The 17,267-nt window shown below is 51.7% G+C and overlaps 5 protein-coding genes across 5 annotated transcripts; 3 read left to right on the top strand and 2 right to left on the bottom strand.

Annotated features, from left to right (window-relative positions):
• Nucleotides 1-3,448: 3,448 nt before the first annotated feature.
• PG997_003185 (uncharacterized protein) lies at nucleotides 3,449-5,008 on the bottom strand (the record flags this gene model as incomplete). Its single annotated transcript, XM_066807500.1, has 5 exons — nucleotides 3,449-3,480; nucleotides 3,572-4,064; nucleotides 4,119-4,370; nucleotides 4,467-4,712; nucleotides 4,808-5,008. 5 exons carry the CDS (start codon nucleotides 5,006-5,008, stop codon nucleotides 3,449-3,451), a joined length of 1,224 nt encoding a protein of 407 aa, XP_066671118.1.
• A 1,887-nt stretch (nucleotides 5,009-6,895) lies between these two features.
• On the top strand, nucleotides 6,896-7,910 carry PG997_003184 (Tyrosinase-like protein orsC; the record flags this gene model as incomplete). The annotated part of the gene is made up of 2 exons (XM_066807499.1): nucleotides 6,896-7,138; nucleotides 7,305-7,910. 2 exons carry the CDS (start codon nucleotides 6,896-6,898, stop codon nucleotides 7,908-7,910), a joined length of 849 nt encoding a protein of 282 aa, XP_066671117.1.
• A 623-nt stretch (nucleotides 7,911-8,533) lies between these two features.
• On the top strand, nucleotides 8,534-9,159 carry PG997_003183 (uncharacterized protein; the record flags this gene model as incomplete). The annotated part of the gene is made up of 2 exons (XM_066807498.1): nucleotides 8,534-8,809; nucleotides 8,920-9,159. The coding sequence occupies 2 exons, from the start codon at nucleotides 8,534-8,536 to the stop codon at nucleotides 9,157-9,159; spliced, it is 516 nt and encodes a 171-aa protein (XP_066671116.1).
• A 2,198-nt stretch (nucleotides 9,160-11,357) lies between these two features.
• PG997_003182 (uncharacterized protein) lies at nucleotides 11,358-12,470 on the top strand (the record flags this gene model as incomplete). The annotated part of the gene is made up of 1 exon (XM_066807497.1): nucleotides 11,358-12,470. The coding sequence occupies one exon, from the start codon at nucleotides 11,358-11,360 to the stop codon at nucleotides 12,468-12,470; it is 1,113 nt and encodes a 370-aa protein (XP_066671115.1).
• Nucleotides 12,471-13,369: 899 nt separating this feature from the next.
• PG997_003181 (uncharacterized protein) lies at nucleotides 13,370-15,322 on the bottom strand (the record flags this gene model as incomplete). Its single annotated transcript, XM_066807496.1, has 8 exons — nucleotides 13,370-13,710; nucleotides 13,775-14,017; nucleotides 14,072-14,493; nucleotides 14,555-14,632; nucleotides 14,684-14,774; nucleotides 14,845-14,950; nucleotides 15,038-15,158; nucleotides 15,198-15,322. The coding sequence occupies 8 exons, from the start codon at nucleotides 15,320-15,322 to the stop codon at nucleotides 13,370-13,372; spliced, it is 1,527 nt and encodes a 508-aa protein (XP_066671114.1).
• Between the last annotated feature and the right edge of the window lie 1,945 nt (nucleotides 15,323-17,267).

The following is a 17,267-nucleotide window of genomic DNA, read 5'->3' as shown; positions in this document are numbered from 1 at the left end:
ACCATGACGAGGCGAGGCGAGGCAAGGCAAGCACAGGGAAGGTACGAAGTGCTAGGTACTACCTACTTGTACATACTGAATTAAGTATTAGGTAGAAACCTGAACCTGGGATGGATGCCATGCTGCATGGCCCAGCTGGACTTCCAAGCTTTCCATTGGATCGAGTACGGGGCAACTATACAACCTCCGTGAACCAGTGCAGTATACAGCGCAACAGCAGAAGGCGCCCCGATAGGACGGAAAGAGCACAGAGAGGAAGTACCGAAGCCTTCGTGAAGCAGGTTCCACGAAGTTTGCAATTATCCAGTCCAATGGGTCTAACGGAGAGTGAGCAGGCGAGAGATAGAGAAACGTACTTACTTCTTAGAGGGTAGACTGCCAGACTTACACACCGACGGATAGTCCAAGCAACTCCTGCGCCAAGTTGGAATCTGATTAATCACCTATAGAAAGAATTGGAGTTAGTGCAGATCGGCCAGAGATCGCCACAGCCTCAGCTTCGAATGTTTATCTTGGGGATATGATTGGGACATGGAAAATCAAGCTGATTGACTCAGCTCGCAGGTGGGAATTTCTTTGGAATCTCTTAGCCAGGCCTTGCCTTCTTCTGACATTCCCCAGTTGGGTAATCGGAGACTCCAGGCAGCCAGTGGCAATGCATCGTCTCATATACGTACATGCAATGGAACAGGCGAATAACAGTCCCCTCTCGACAGCCTTGTTCCGTTTAAGTGTCAAAACGGGTAAGTGAAAGCAGGTATGACAGCCAGCTGACTCTTCAGCCTCGATGTATCGTAGGTAAGACGACGCAGATGACGACGATGCTGATGCTGAGCAAGTACACTCTCGGCGAAGGCGCACTTGTGGTTTTGTGGGAGGCAACCTCGGGAGTTTTGATGTGTTGTCGTCAGCTTACAGGATCGAATAGAAGATCCGGACGGCGACGCAAGGACCCTACACCTTCACGAGAAGCAAACAGCGAAATATCGATGGACAGCACTTGCAAGCTTCATCTTCCCGAGTCGGACAGGCAAGTAGGCAGGCAGGCAGGTAGGCAGGCAGACTTCTGGAGAACCTCTAAAGGACATAAGCTGGCTAGTCTCGCTTCTCTTACACAAGCACGACCAAGGGTCCGTTTGCTGAGGTCCCTTGACAGATCCGGAATCGCACTAGAGCTGTCGTGTACTGGGCCAGGCTCAGTCCAGCCCGCATTTGGGATTCTCCGGACGTCTGGAGATGGGGTTGCGTCCATTACTACCCGCCCAGGATCACGACGGACAAGGGCCACTTCCCACCGTCTCACCGATCCCGTGTCTCGCGCTTTCACCGTTTTCCTGGGGTGGCTCTCGGGACAACGGCCAGGCCAATGGCAACCGCCCATCTCCCGGTCGGTCACGATGCGTATTGCTGTGGCTTTTGCATTGGCCCTTGGCCCTGCACTCGTTTGGCCTCGTCCATTGCCTATTCCGTCCATGCCAAGGCGTGCTAAGCGGCAGGCGTTCAATATCAGCAGTTCGGACCCCAGATCTTTCGTTTTTCGACAAGGTCCGATTTCCGTGAAATCCTATTCGCCCACGGCCGGCGTATATGCTTTGGAAATGTCTCGGGTTTTGGGTTTTGGGTGGGATTCTGCTTGCAATGCAGCCGCCTCGCAGCGCAGGCAACATTCGCGTGCGGCCTGTCGAGTGATGGCGCGCACGCACATGGACCTTTTCAACGGGACCGATGGGAAGAGACATCGGTACGGCAAGCGGTATGTGTTGTCAGTGACTCAATGGTGCCTGGCGCATTGGACCGTCACATGGATGGCTGTCTGAAGTGGCGGATATTGATTGCCAGGCCTAATAGACGCACGCAAGGATGGAGTGGTGAGTCTCCCCCCATCCCGTCCAATCAGTGGGCCACACCGGCTACACTTCAAGTCGTCAAAGCAGTCAGCTTCTTCCGAGCCGCCTCACCGTTATATTGTCAGCACCATCAGCAAGCCATGGCTTGCCGTTTAATTCTGCAGAACCCGTGCAGTGTGGTGTCGTGAGGGTGTCGTGCCGGGGGCGCTGCTGCTGCTGCTATGTGGTATCACTGACTGCCCTGATCACCAGACTCCTGCCGCAGACCTGCAGATAACAAGTCCAGTTTCGTTTCGCACACACAGACACAGTTGGCATGGGGCCGGATTGTTGCTGACCACTTTCCAAGGTGATCCTATCAAACACGTGGCGGTGAGACATGGTGACAACTTCAATTAGACTCCTCCGATTTGTACGACCACGATGCAGAGCCTGTGCCCGTTACATGGTGTTTCAAGAAGAGACTTGGGGACAAAGAAGCGCTCCAGACACGTTTGCCGATGTGTCATGGAGATGAATGTCGTGTCGTGGACGCTGTTGGTTTTGACTGCTGTTTGCCGCAGCACTGTTTCTAGTGCTTAGGCGTGTATATTGGATACCTAAAGAGGCATGTACTGATTGACAAGGGGAGGGACAAGGCGGCGGGGCCTACATCCATGGGTTTGGAACCGCTCACCGTCTTCCCGCTTGCTGGGGCTGTAGTGCCCAAAGAATCCCCCGCCTACTCGTGCGCAGAAGACAGGGGTAGCGAGGAAATCCAGACTACCGGTAATCCGAACGTTGATTAAGCGAATACGCACCAGGATGAGGATGGGCATTCTCGTGCACGCCTACAGGTGTAAAGATAGCCCGGGTCCGGAGGCATAGCGGTGTGTGGCTCAGTCTACCCCGCCGTTCATATCATGCTGGATGTACGGAGTAGTTGATGTAGACATTTGTCGTACCTACTCGCTTACTGCATAGACGAAGCGGACTTCGCTCCAAAACCGCGCGCAATTGCATGCTGTGTTGGGGGAACTTGCATGGCCGTAGCTCAAATTCAAACCAGCAGGATCAGGCTTCATGCGAATGGGCAGATCAGATCTCCCCGATGCTTCTCTCGGAGGCATCGCAAAAGCTGTGCTCCCGCAGTGTCTTATATTGAGAGATCTCACTTGTGACACGATTGACCACGACGCAAGGCCACCCAACCCATGCCCCAAGCAGTGTGCCATCGTGCATACGTTGCCATATATTTCCACGGCCAGTGTAATAACCCCCTCCTCTTCGTATGACCGGCTAGGTGCAGTGTTGCATTCGTAGCAGTTTGATGACCATTCCTCTAAGAAAAAGACTATTCCTCATGCCACGGCAAACGGTCACGGGGTTAGCGAGCATATGTTATGCCCAAAGAAACCGCTATGTGGAGTGAAATCGCTGGATTGGTTCCCAGCATTGTTGTATAACCACCTGCATGTAAAATGTACAAGATTAACCTCGCTTAATGCGAAGCTAGCCACCTCACGGCCGCACGTTTATTAGTACCGCTGATAGCCATGTTGATTGGGTATCGTCAAGGCAATGGGGAACTCAGCCAGCCCTCTCTCCTCTGGCCACACTCCTTATCCTCCGATGGGGTCGGTTGATAGCTCTTCTATACTTTGTGTATAGAAAGAAAGCGTCTTTCAAGACAACAAAGAGGCAACCGCCGACTAAGCTTCTTCCCCATCTCTCCTGTAACAGACCTGTAATTGGACCTTTGGAAGGTCGTGTAACCCAGGATTTTGGCAGTGTCATTCGTAGCAGATTCCCTACGCTATACGATACGGTGGGCCAGAGCAGCGCACCGGCAAAGAAGTTGAGCACAGAACTCAATGAGCTGTTGGGATTGGCTCGCCGATCGGCTTGGGCCTGAGCCTCAGCCGGGCCATGTTGCGGCTCGCCGGCTTCCTCTTCTTCTTCTTCGGCGATGGCCAGGTCGATTAAATCTGCTTCGTCGTCTTCAGGGGCCACATGTGGATTGTACGGTTGCGGAGCTGCAACCGGCCTAGCCGTCTCCCCTTGCAGACTCCGGTTTCTTGCTAGGGCGGCCTCTACTCTCCGGTCGACCATTTTGGCGCAGGCCCAGTAGGCTTGAAGGTACAAAGTCTTGATCGTGGGGAATATAGCCATGGCCTTCCGCGGACCGGGCGGCCATGCGAGCAGATCAGATTGATGCTCCACAAAGAACATGGCATACTGCAGGCGAGGTCAGTGATTTGAATCCTTATGTGGCATATTTCAAGATCTTACGACGACAGAGGTAGGCACGATGACGAAGTTGCCCAGATAAAGACGATTCAGGATTAGTGCCGGGCCTACCATCGTGAGACTGAGGAAGTGCAAAACGTTGACGCTGTCCTCTTGACTACGTCCATTTCTAATAGCCCGGGTGGCATCCTCTTCTTGCGGAATCAGAGCAGGCAACGCGTTCTTAACCTTGTCCATTGCCATAGACCAGTAGCCCGTATCCTTTGCACGAGTCGTGAATACAAAGCCATGTACCTGGTGTCTTATTGTCAGCAACGTACGCGGGTGCACCAGAATAGGTTACTTGGCGCGCAAGATCCCCTATGCGACGTTTCCGAGGATTATACTTACTGCATCGGAACCAGCAAAAATTTCCAACGCGTGCATACCATAGAAAGCACTGCTTACGAGTGCCCCTCCGCAAAGGAAGCTAAGCAGCACGAACGGTGACATGTTGGAGAGGGTGCGCATAATCTCGTCGCTGAACTGCACTGCAGGGTCCCATTTGTCCAAGACCTGAATTGGCGATTGGCAGATGGGGCATTTGATGTCCTTCCCTTGGCCCTCCAGATCGGCCACCCATGTGAGCATACATTGCTGGTGTCCTTCCAGTGAGCATGTGCAGGGCGTCACCCAGTCCGCGGGTAGGTTTTTCGGGGCTCATCCTCAAGGCATATGAAGCACCTATGTACGTCATTTGGTTCGTCTTGCGCTGGAGATGGTGTCGCGGCTGGTTCGGCATTCGAGATCTCGCGGTTATCTGGAATTTGAGGTGCCGGGGCTGCCTCTTCAGATGCTATTGGTTCGCCTTGAACTCGGGATGCGGAAGCGGTATCGTCGAATGCTGTCGCGTCGCCCGGGGCGGGGGAGATCGGAGATGGTGAGGAGGCCATGATGTCGCAAAACGGGCCTGTCAAGACCGGGCCATACCGCGGACTGGCTGGGATGAGGATGCGAAGCTGTCGCGGGCTGCGGGTGTTCAGGGTTGAATGGGCGTTGAGAGCGACGCCGATTGGGCTTCAATTACTAAACGAAATGTATGCAATCTAGAAGTTCACTGCCCATGCGCCAGGCTGGCTGGAAATCAAAGGTGATATCATTTCCAAGCCGCTGGATCCGCTCTTTGCTTTAGGTACCGTTCCTCGGTTAGCGGTTGGTTGTTCGCCTTTGTGGCTGCGCTTTGTGGCTACAGATGAGCAGGTGCTGATGCACATTGATCACAGGCAAACACTGCTGTTGCAGTCAACAATGAGTAAGTACGAATGAGCAGAACACATAGCTGAGAGCCGAGATGTGTGTAGGACTGGGCTTTTTAGGAGAAGACAAATTGATATATGATCGACGTCAAGAGTTGGGAGTTTTAGCCTCCCAACTTCTGCTAAACCTGCACTTGCCCGCACTATCTAAATCAAGTAGAGGCCCCCTGCCCCTTACTTCTTGTTAGTGTATAGCCCCACAGAATTGACTCTTCGCTGCCTGTACCCGCTACAGTTGACTAGATAGGAGAGGTTCCGTAAAGTACCGTCTTATTTGCTTCACCTACATGTAGTCACTTCGGCTCCGTTGCTGTCATCTATAGCGGATGCATTCTGTCCTCGCATCTCGCTAAAACCATTAACTGAATGTGCCGTAGGGCCGCGGCTGCGAAGTGCGTCATCACGGCTTCTCCCATTGCCCGCTGCTCCCCAGAACTCGGAAATGCTGTTACAGGCCTCGCCCCGGGTCGAGAAGGCCAGAGCCTTTCCGACAAGGTGTCCAGGCGATGGATTGCCAACGATGAGTCCTATGCTTAACTATATGTGGTAACAACTCACGAATGCCTGTTGGAGTCGAAGTCTTGGGTAAGTCAAATCCACAGCCAAAATCAGATGCCTTGGCCAAAGGTACAGACAGTATAGACAAACTCGCAAAACTTCTCGGTGAAGATGGTGAACCCTCGTGATTGTTGTGAGCCTACCCTAGGCATTTTTCTTGCGGGGGAAAATCTTGCACATGGTATAAATGCCCAGTACTCTGTATAAACCCTAGCATGGAGGATTCAGACCGCACAGGTATAGGCGAATCTGACGATTCTTGGCTCATAGATGGCACCAATCAGAGAGAGCCCGGAATCAAGTTTCGATCTAGATCCGGGCTGTATCCCAGATTCGGAATGCCTCCACATGCAGAGATCGTATCTCACCTACATATAAATTGATGTAGCCCAGGAATACCAAGCCTCGACTATGTTCATTGGTGCGGATCCGGAACGGGGCACCTGGAAGAGAAGCCCAGTGCCTACTTTTGCTGCCTTACATGAACTAATATATCACTAGTAATGCAGTCTGCCTCCTTCATATTGCTTGCTGCTGTCTACGTAAGTATAAATCATGATCCATTTTGGACTTCCCATTCCGCCGACCTCCTTCCTTTATGCGACCAGAGGCACTTCAGCTACTTTGCTTCGTTCGCTCGACTTTGCGTCAAGTATACTCCCAAGGTGGTTCCGCGACCTGTCAGTTAGTCCAATATGTATTTCCATGCTAGGTTTGCGTTGGCTTCAACTGCCCTTCTTGCTATTTCGACGGCGGCGGCGACGTCCCCTGCTTACCAGCAAGACGTTGTAAAGGACTTACAGGAGCAAGCCATTGCAGCCTTGAGGGAGAAGGCCGCCACCGAAAAGGGATCGTCATCATGCAACGTCTTCAACGCCCATATTCGCAAGGACTGGTCGGTCTACCCAAACCATGGCTTCCTAGTCATTCATTGTGTGCTGACTGGCCTTTGCTATTAGGGCTGCCATGACGGCGGTGGAGAGGAAAGCGTACACCAAGGCCGTGAATTGCCTCCTGAACAAGCCCTCAAAGTATGACCCAAATGTGGTGCCCGGTGCCAAGAGCCGGTACGACGACTTTGTCGCTCAGCACATCAACCAGACCATGTCGATTCACGGCACTGGCAACTTCTTGAGTTGGCATCGGTACTTCGTTTGGTCGTATGAGACGGCGCTGAAGGAAGAATGTCACTATGAAGGCTATCAACCAGTAAGTCGCGACCCTCCACTGATTTCGAGGAGCAAACTCTTACACGGTATTACGTGTAGTACTGGAACTGGTTTTCTTACCAAGACAACCCTGGCGAGTCGCCCGTGTTCGATGGCAGTGACACTAGCATGAGCGGTGATGGTGCCTTCGCCGCACACAATGGCAGCGTGAGCGGTGCCGGAAACATCTTCCTTCCCTCCGGCAAGGGGGCGGTTGCATCACCAGCGGGCCGTTCAAGAACATGACCGTAAACCTCGGCCCCGTCTCTCCGGCCATGGACGGCGAGACCAAGGTGCCCAGCACGTTTGCGTGGAACCCGCGCTGTCTGAAGAGGGACTTGAGCGCCTACACGGCAGGGAAGTGGCTCACGCCCACCAACTTGCTCAACATCACCACCGGCCCCGCCGCGAGCACCATCGAGACATTCCAAGACGAACTGCAGGGACGCTTCGCAGATAAGTTCCTCGGCATGCACGCGGCGGGCCACTTCGCTCTTGGCGGCGATGCAGGCGACCTTTACTCATCATCAGCAGACCCGATCTTCTACTTGCACCACGCCATGCTTGACCGTGTCTGGTGGATGTGGCAGGCGTTGCATTTGCCCCAAGCCTTCACCGTGGCTGGCACCATTACCATACTTAACAGGCCACCCAGCCGAAACACGACCTTGGAGGATCCCATCTACATGGGACAGTCGAACGCCCCTGAGCGCCCTATCTCTCAGCTGCTTAACACTCTTGGAGGAGAGCCGCTTTGCTATATATACCTCTAAAGGATATTATACAATCCAAGCTTATACTACTTTATATGTTCCTGGTCGTGAGAGTTTCGATGTGAATATGATTGTTCGCTTGACCAAGGCTAGCCCCCTTAACTCCAAATCCTCATACAATTTACTCTAGAATCACATCCATTTCAAGTACCAGTATCTGTCTGCTTGTTTTCCAATCCAAGTATATAGTCGCAATTTACTCCATGCTCTAGGTGAATGTAGAGTGCCTGTGAGACTGAGCTGAAGGAATTGTGAAAGGGGCAAAGACAATGTCACGGGTTACTGTCCGTGAATGCAACCTGATACTGAGTGCAATGCGAAATTGGACATGACGTGAAATTGAATACAGCTTATGTTGAATGCAGCATTGAATGTAATAGTGGCCTTACTGATCCAACCTCATTGCTGGAGGCCTATAAATAGGGCAGTGACCTCTCGTCAAATTTCAACTCTCTTCAACCTTCACATCCATCCTTCCTTTCCCTCGACCTCCAGACACACCCCACTGTCCACAGTCCACAACATTCGCTACTTTGCTCTTCACTTCTGCTTCTCGACTCGACCCTAATAACACAACAACTCTGTCTTGGTATCCTATTGCACGTAGTGAAACATCATCTACCATGCAGACCGTCCTCCACCTGGCTGCCGTTCTCTTCGGCTTCTGCGTCGCCATCGCTTCTTCGATGCCCGTCGCTGATGTAATCATCCCCGTGGTTGCCCCATCCAACCTTACCAAGGTCAACGTTGACCATGTCATCGTCCCCGTGATTGCTCCCTCCAACCTCACCAAGGTTAACGCCAACGATGGCCATGCCATCGTCCCCGTGGTTGCTCCTAACAACCTCATCAAGGTCAATGATGACGGTGGTGATTCCGGCACATACACTTGCTTTGGAGTAGGTTCCCTTTCCTCCCCTTCCTACCATGCACGCAGCTGTCTTTCCGCAACCGGGGGTCACGAAAACAAGAAAATGTACACAGGCTAACCAACGCGACTGCTTTGCAGACCCTCGACGCCTACTCTAGCGATTGCGCAACCCTGGCTGCCAACCTTCCCAAGACCACCGACCGGATCATCACCAATGCCCACCAGTGCGTCGGCTTCTACTACGGCGCCTGCGTGGCCAAGTTCTGCTCCAACAACGATCACAAGCTCTACATCCCCAGCGACGAGTTCGCCGACCATGTCTCATTGCTGACCGGCTGCACCAACAACGTTCAGAATGGCGTCATGGCCCCTTTGTAGCGACGACTCGTTCCAGGGCAGCTGCGCTTGGTGGCAGGTCTGGCTGCAGTCGAACCCCGACTTGATGACCCAAGGTGGTGGCAAGCGTTCCGACTAGAGGAACTACGAACGACACGAGAAAAGGTTATGGGAGACTCATCAATTGGAGCTCCGATTTGGGTTGCTGGATAGTTATAACACTGCGAACAAGGAGGCAGTGGTTTTTGGTTCCTCCACGTTATGGTCTCTAGGACGACTAAGCTCTCTGCTCGTTGTCGTCGATAGGACAAACCACACCCCAGGAGTGGAATAATGGAGTAAATGTTCTTCTATGTGCTTTGTTTGGTGTTCTCGTCTTATTGTGAAATAATAATACGCGTGGTATTTTGGCATTTGTCAGCCAGACGACTGGCCCGCCTGTTATGGGAGGATACGATGCCTTCTGGCAAACCCTTGCTCTGGCCTGCTCTCTCGTGTAGGGTACTCGCCATGTGGATCTTATGACAATTGATATGGTACATCAGATGTCTACATTTGGCACACCGATTCAAGACATGGCCAGACTTGGTCGACACAAAGGGTTCTTTCGAGATAGTGGCAACGCATGCAGTCGGACTCTGACAACAAAGAGATCCAATAGACCTAATTTATGAGCAGGAACCCAAGAATAACCCCAAAATGATAACAATGTTGCTGGTACCGTAATCAGGAATTGTTCTGCTGGTCTTGTGCTGTGAATATCTGAATCAGTATACACTTACAAACCGTCGTTCCAGCGTTCGAATCTTCGCTCCAAAGCTTGACACTTCCCTACACGTCCGCCTTGGCAACAGCCATACCTCCCAACGATAGCCTCTTCCGGCGCGTCCAAGATCATTCCGCCGCAGCCGTCCAAAACCACCTCCGCTCTACTACATCTTCACACACCGGCTCGGGAGCCCTAATAGCAACAATATGCGTCCTCGTCATCGTATTACTCGGCGCTGCGATAGGATACCTGCTGCTGAGGCGCTTCTTCAAGAAGAAGAAGGAGAAGAATGCGCCGCTGCGAACATTCGTGGGAGACCAGTCGGGGGCTTGAGGGGGAATCGGGTGCTGGCATAGAACATCAATCTGCCAAGCGCTCAGGATTACAATTAGCCAAAGGAAAGGGGTAGCAGCGACGGGGGCAAAGACTTTGATATATAGATTTTAATGGAAAATCCAATCACGGCCTAATCGAGTCTCAAATATTTCATTTCTGCTTTGATGAATTGCCACCGTTGCAGTCGGGGAGAGCGCCAATGAGGTGCTGTATGCACCTGCCCATATCGAAACCGGTAACCGCGCTGTACCCCGCAGATTTGCAGAGCAGATAGGAGTGTGTGACCAGGAAGGAAGTAATAGAGAAGCGCCTGTTGCACTTGGCTTCACTGTCCACCTTTGTGAATAACCGTTGCAAGGCATAACATCATTGTCCTGAGGTATACTCGAAAAGCAGTTCATTCATAAACAAAGGTCCGATTGCAATCTTCTCAATTCTGGATACAATACATCTAGGACATAGCACGCGCTGGTAAGTCGAGCTCTGCACGCGTAGGCAGCGACCTGTATTGCTTGTTGTGCTACGCGCTTCAGCTAACAATAACCAATACAGCCTCCGACTAGCAAAGTAGGGAAAGATATCGGCGGGGTCACACACACACACAAGTAAGAGCAATACAGCACATAAAGGCCTTTAACAGCGGTTGCTCCCCGAGCTGGATGCCATTACTTGAATAGCGAGCAACCTTGAAACAAACAGCTGCTCGAATTGCACCTAGCATCAATATTCTGGCGCCTGTACCATTGTACGTGTACCTGCTCTCCCACCAGTCTTCATCCACATAAGCAGCACCTCTTGCCCATTACATCAGTATTTGGCACCCAACAAGGTGGAGATCGATGTACAACACGAATTTGGCTTCGTTCTCGCGCTGACCTTACCAAGACTCCTGTGAAGGATCAAGAAACTGTAGTCCTTTGGCACTTGTTGCTATCTGGTTTGGCTACATGCAGAGTAAGTTCTCTCCCCCTCTTCATGATTTCACGTATCGGAACTCCTCAACAGTCTCACATCACTGTGAACAACACGGATACTTTCTTACTGACAATGCCTGCGTTAGGATTATAAGTTATGGGCCGCATTGTTTGGAAACATTCCATTGCTGTTACAGCCTGGGCTTCTTTGGTTGTCCACCATGGCGCACAAGTTCAGTGTGCTGCAAGATATGCTATTCGATAATGCCTCAGATGGCATGGAGGCAACATCAGAACTTGCTGAAGACAGTATTGAGAGTCGTTTGGGCGATATTATATCTGCAATCAAAAGGCTGGCTCAGCATGCTATCAATACCAACGACGGATCACCGAGCCAGCAATCTCTCAACCCACTCAATGCTACACTTGCCTTTTCTCAGAGCAATGCCATTACAGAAAGCTTCGATCGTGCCATGAGGGCTATTCGAAGCGAAACCTACAGGGCTGCCGGTCAGGTTGACGATGCTCTGCGGGTGTCTCAGGACTCGCATATGAGTGGTCCCGTCGAAGGTTCCATCGCCCTACCCGGTATTGACCGTGGCCATGAACTCAACAAGCTCTTGAGTCTGGAGTTCGACGAGGGCAAGAGCTTCTATCGACTTGCCGACACAAATCTGAACATGCCTTCGATCATCGTCGACCAGGAGGACGATCTCGCGCCTATCTCAATATCCCCAGGAACTATTCTTCTTCTGCCTACGTCGAGGAACGTCAAGATCTTACAGCATGCATATGGAAGAGCGCTCAAGCACAAAGTTGACCTAATCCAGAGCTATAGCACGGCTGCGGGTACCGGCAGTGCAATGGCGGCTCCGAAGCGTCATAAGCCCGCCCACGAAAATGACTCAATGACGGCCCTGCCGAAAAAGTATAAATTTGGCCCCTTTATTGATATGAAAACGGCAGAGATTAGCGGCATCATGAAGGAGAAAAGTGGCACCAGTGAGCTCGTATTGGCATTCCTCCTCCCCTCGGGCGACTGCCAATATGTCGAAGTTACATCTGGCAACACCAATGAGAAGGCAGCCGTCAAAGATAATGATGTGGTGGTGCCTGTGTCGGACGACGCTATAAAGTTGCTGTACGAGCTGTACGGCGAGCTGAAGGAACTCATTGCTCGGCGGATGGCTACGGCTGGCGCTCAGGGGCCCGCACAAGCGCAACCGGCTCATGATCCGACGGATGTAGCCCTATTTCGCCGGATGCGGGATGCTACTCTCGGCGACGAAGATGACAATGGCCCTGGCTCGAAGAGGGTGAAGACCTCTAAGTAGATCGACCACGGACTTGAATCCAGAACCGCTCTGGTTACACTGATGTCGCGCTTAGACGGCCTATATCAGGTATACGAGCACGAGCACATACGCCATGGATTCTTCTTCACGCCGGCTACGGACGATACTGCGAGCAATGATAGGGCGATGTACACCTTTCACAACTTGATGTTACAGCAAGACTGCAGAATCGGGTAGAACTTAGACGAATGATGTGATTCTCTAGTAAACAATTCTGTATCTCTAAACTTGTCCCGGTACTATCGTGAAGCGCTTTTTGATTCCAAAATCAAGTAGTCACAACGATACTTTGATGTCATTTAAACCCATGCTTGCTACCATCTTAACAAAAGGCAGGTTACCTTGCATGTTTCACCATCACGATGATAGGTATTTAGTGAAATCAAGGGACTCGAGTGGCCGAATACCACTTCCTGGTGGGTGGACGACTGAAAAACTCGGGCCCATCAAGCCACGAGGTTTCGAGGTGCAGTCAAGCAGAGGCAGAAGTAAGTTAACTTGACACAGGCATGTATGCAGAGACAGGAAAGGTCAGTCGTGCCGGTCTTGGGGGTACTGATATTTGTATTTGGAGATGAGATTAGCGGGTAGTTGCTCGTGGACCTTGACGGATTAACCCCCAAGGTCATTCATTAGTCGTTATATATCCACACCAGCTATGATGTGCCATTAAAAGTGCTTTCCCCTCAAGCAAGAGAGGAATCGTGCTGGTCCCGAGATGCGGCTGTTCGTAATATCCAACTCCGTAACCGGGGTATGCCAGATCATAACCATACCTGGAAGAAATCTTTAGAAGTCTATACGTCTATGCCTTTTCCTTTCTTTTTCAATCTACTAATAGAGGACCCTGAAGAGATACATATACTCTCCAGGGAGCCTCACACCTTTTCGCATGCGATCAAGGCTCTAAAAAACCCGATACGACTCGGGGTAGCAGAACCTCGATCCGTAGAGTCAGTTGAATCCGAGATGTTGGCTTGTACGATATCATCGTTCAGTGCGGCATCCTCCCGCTCTTCCTTGCTCAAGTTGGATTTGTGCAGCTCTTGCACTTTCCACCCCCGCAAGAGCCAGGAAAACATGCAGGCACCCATGAACATGACGCCAATGAAAACCTGCACATCGACATAGCCATCCGGCCCCGGTTTTCTCAACCCCAGTGCGATCACCTCGGCGAAGGTGGAGGGGAGGACCAGGACGAGCCAGGATATTGACAGTGCTAGTGCCCATTAGTTGAGTGCTCGAATATAGGGAACCGTCAAATAGAAATGTATTGGTCTTACCGGATGGAATCAGCTGCAAGCCTACGACTTCAGCACAGACCGGCGCAACTACTGCCCACAGAGTTCCAGCAACCATACCCGAAAGCAGGGCGAATACTATGCAGGCAGCTAGCGATTTGGCAGCAAAGATCCATACAAACAGACAATAGAGTCCACAGAGACCTGTAGCAAATGTGCAAGCATTAATGCGGCCAAATATATCACTGGACAGACCAACGAGAGGTCGTCCAATACCCTGGGCCACTTCAATATTGTTAGCTCACGAACAGACCGAAAGAGGGTGGTGGGTGAACTCACAGTTGAACATGGCTCCCACAAGGGATGCTTGCGAAGCAGTCAAGCCCATGCGACGGGAATAATCCACTATGCTGAAGACCAAGGCAATGTAGGGGATGATGGAGAAGACCAACCAGCCCTGAAACAAGAGGAACGACGGCCTCTTCAGCAGTTTGAAGTTTAGGGCGACGTGGACAGACCCAACAGCCTTGTTCCGGTCACGAATGATCAAGGCGCCGAGGCTGTTGACGACGAAGCAAACGATGGCCAGGACCCTGAAAGTCCAGGGCAGGCCGATCTTGCCGATCATAGCATTCGCCGCCAAAGAATACGTCAACCCTCCAAAACCTGACCCGGAAGCGGCGAGAGCATTTGCCAACGAGCGCCGCTCATTGAACCACTGAGCGGTCACAGGTATGGCGGTGGTGAAGATCAATCCCATGCTGTGTGAGTGGTTAGATATGTCCACTTGTCTTGTAAACGGCACGGGATATTATCACTTACCCTGCCCCGAACGCAACACCTTGACTCAAGACTAAATGCCATATCTTGGTAGTAAATGATGCACCAATGTAGCTGGCGCTGGAGACATCATTAGCTATGGCCAACATACAATGCGTTCAGTATCCTTACGTTTCGAGAATAGCACCGACGAAGATGGTCTTGTTCGTTCCCATAGGCTTCCAACCCACGAGGGCAGTTGCGAGAGGTGATAACAGCAGGGCTAGGAAAATAATCAGACGAGAACCCCCATGGTTTTTGCACGTTGTCATGTCATGGAGATGGATACTTACCAATCGAAATGGAAAGACCTCCGATGAATGCATAGACGATTGGGCTTGCATTGCTAAAGTTGGGGTCTTTAGAGTTGAGGTAATACGCAAGGAACACGCTATATGTCTACCAAGTACATGTAAGTAAGTATACTGCCAGAACCGGAGAGTATAGGCTAATGCCGAGGAGCTTCGCCAATCAGACGCAACTTACCGAGTTCAAGCCCCAAGTATGCATATTTAGTATGCCTACAGTCAGAACTATAACCCTGCACCGCCGGGGAACAGTATACAAATCAGCTACACGCCGTCTCATCTCAGGCCATACAGGTACACTACATCGTCGGCCATGGAAGATGCTGTCGATGACTTACCAGCCATAACCGCCCTCTTTGAACTCTTCATTGCCAGCCTCTGCCGGGATTGGCGAGGTCTGATTGGTGAGCGCAGCACCATCCGAACCAATGGCTGATTTATCTGGCCGGGTTGTCTCCTGCATTTCGGTTGGTGGGATAGACGCCATTTCACTTTAGGTTGCTGCTATACACCTCCAGCGGCAAGGATATCGAAAAGAACAAGAACACCTGGAGAAGCCTGGAACCACATCACGGCCATGAAAATTCTGTGTTTCGGAGCTCACGACTACATATTAAAAGATATCAATCCATGACAAATCGTTGGGATTTGCTCGCCGCTTGAGTGGATCGGAAATAAATCCGGCAACAGGTAAGGCGTGCCCCCTTCCGTGGGTACTCGAAGCGACGGAAGAGGGCCGACGGATCAAATGTCTGTCTGCCATGCCAGGGCTCCTGGCACACCTAGCCGCGATATGTGGGACTTTCTGTAGCGGTTGGGACTCCGCAAGCCGGGCCTGTTTCCTCATCGGCCAGCAATCGGAGCAGGATCACGTACCGCGGCGATGCTGAAGATGAGATCGCCATGGTGTGCATAATCAGAGATGCGAGGGGCAAGATAAGCAAGGCACAAGCAAGGGCTATGGTTGCCTCTTCCAGCAAGCACTCATGAACATCTGTCAAGGCCGAGCCTAGGAAGCTGGCCCTGTAAGCACGATAGCGGCCGAGATTGTGGATTTGCTGCGGCAAGGCTGCAGCTGGAACGGCCGAAATGACCTACTACGGACGTAGTGTCATGGTTAGACGGTCGAGAACTGACTCGGCGTTAACTTCGGGGTCCTGAAAGCGCTATACGATTAGCGGTATCTCAGCTATTTTGCTGGGTGCTCCCTGTTCTTGGAGAGGTAACAGCTGATTGTCACGATAGCCGCCTTTGAACTTGGTATATATAAAGGGGAGGCGACGGCCGTTGTTATATCTGGACATCCGTCGGGCAGCACAACATCAGACTGGATGGGGAAAGTCGTCGTGTTGTTCCCTACCCTATCCTTGGGTCGATCGTGAGCAATTTAACAACAAGTCTGGTTCAGGTGGCTGGTAGCGCTGTTTGACCGCTCTGTGAATTCCAAGGTGGAGTTCGTGAATCAATACACCCTCAAAGCCAGACACCGCCGGGGAGGATGTTGGCTGAGGGGAAGTAGAAAAGGTAAAGCCTTTGAGCAATTGCGTACTGGTATGGCACGATGCGCTCTCCTCTCAATCACAGAACGTGCCCGTCATTTCATACCTACCTTGGGAGTATTCGCATATTTGCTTGCTTACTTTTGCTTGGACAGACTGACCGACCAACAGAGAAAGCACGAGCCATGGAAGTAAGAAGCCGGTAGAATTAATTGACTTTGGGTGGTGCATCTTTAAAAGAAAACTGTTGCCTGCCACATGACGCATTCCACCTACCTACTGTATCAACAACTTGAAGCTCAGTAGCTCCCGTTATGGAAAGGAAAGGAAATAGAACCCATGGCACATGGCAGAACACTTGTTGGAGGTTCGAGCGAACAACTCAGTGGTACAGTGAAACGTCGTTGGCTGCAAGGTGAAGTCAGCCAAAGAACCCCAGTTGTCAGGACGATGATGTGGTGTAATTGCATTGGTGACACCAGACTTCTGACCAGACGGCATCTCGAACTGGAGGCAGGAGTTCAGGCAGGAGTCCAGGCAGGAGGTGCACCTTCGATTGATTCGACTGGACTGGGCATGCGTGCATGTACAGCTCCAGCGGTCCAGTGCATCCAGAGCGCGGGTTCCTGAGGTTAGCCAACCCCCAGCCGCCGCCAAGAAAAAGGGACAGCACATTGGTCGCCCTAGGCAACGTTCGCCGTTCTTTTTTTTGGAGACAAGGGAAAAGTAACATGGGGAGGAGGCAGAAAGCGGCAGAAGAGCGCACAGGAGAGGCAGGAGGTGGGAAGGAAAGAGGAGGGGCCCCTGGCTAGCCTCTACTTGCAACTATTGGGCATTATGATGGATTCATTCGCTTAAGGGCATGGATCCATGACTGTTGCTCTCCTTCATGTGCACTTTTGCACGCAC

This window comes from Apiospora hydei, assembly GCF_038363865.1.
Source record: "Apiospora hydei strain CBS 114990 chromosome Unknown utg000004l_segment0_segment0, whole genome shotgun sequence".
NCBI classification, from domain to species: Eukaryota; Fungi; Ascomycota; class Sordariomycetes; order Amphisphaeriales; family Apiosporaceae; genus Apiospora; species Apiospora hydei.
The sequence above is the reverse complement of the archived record's forward strand: the minus strand, read 5'-3'. Positions and strand labels throughout refer to the sequence as shown.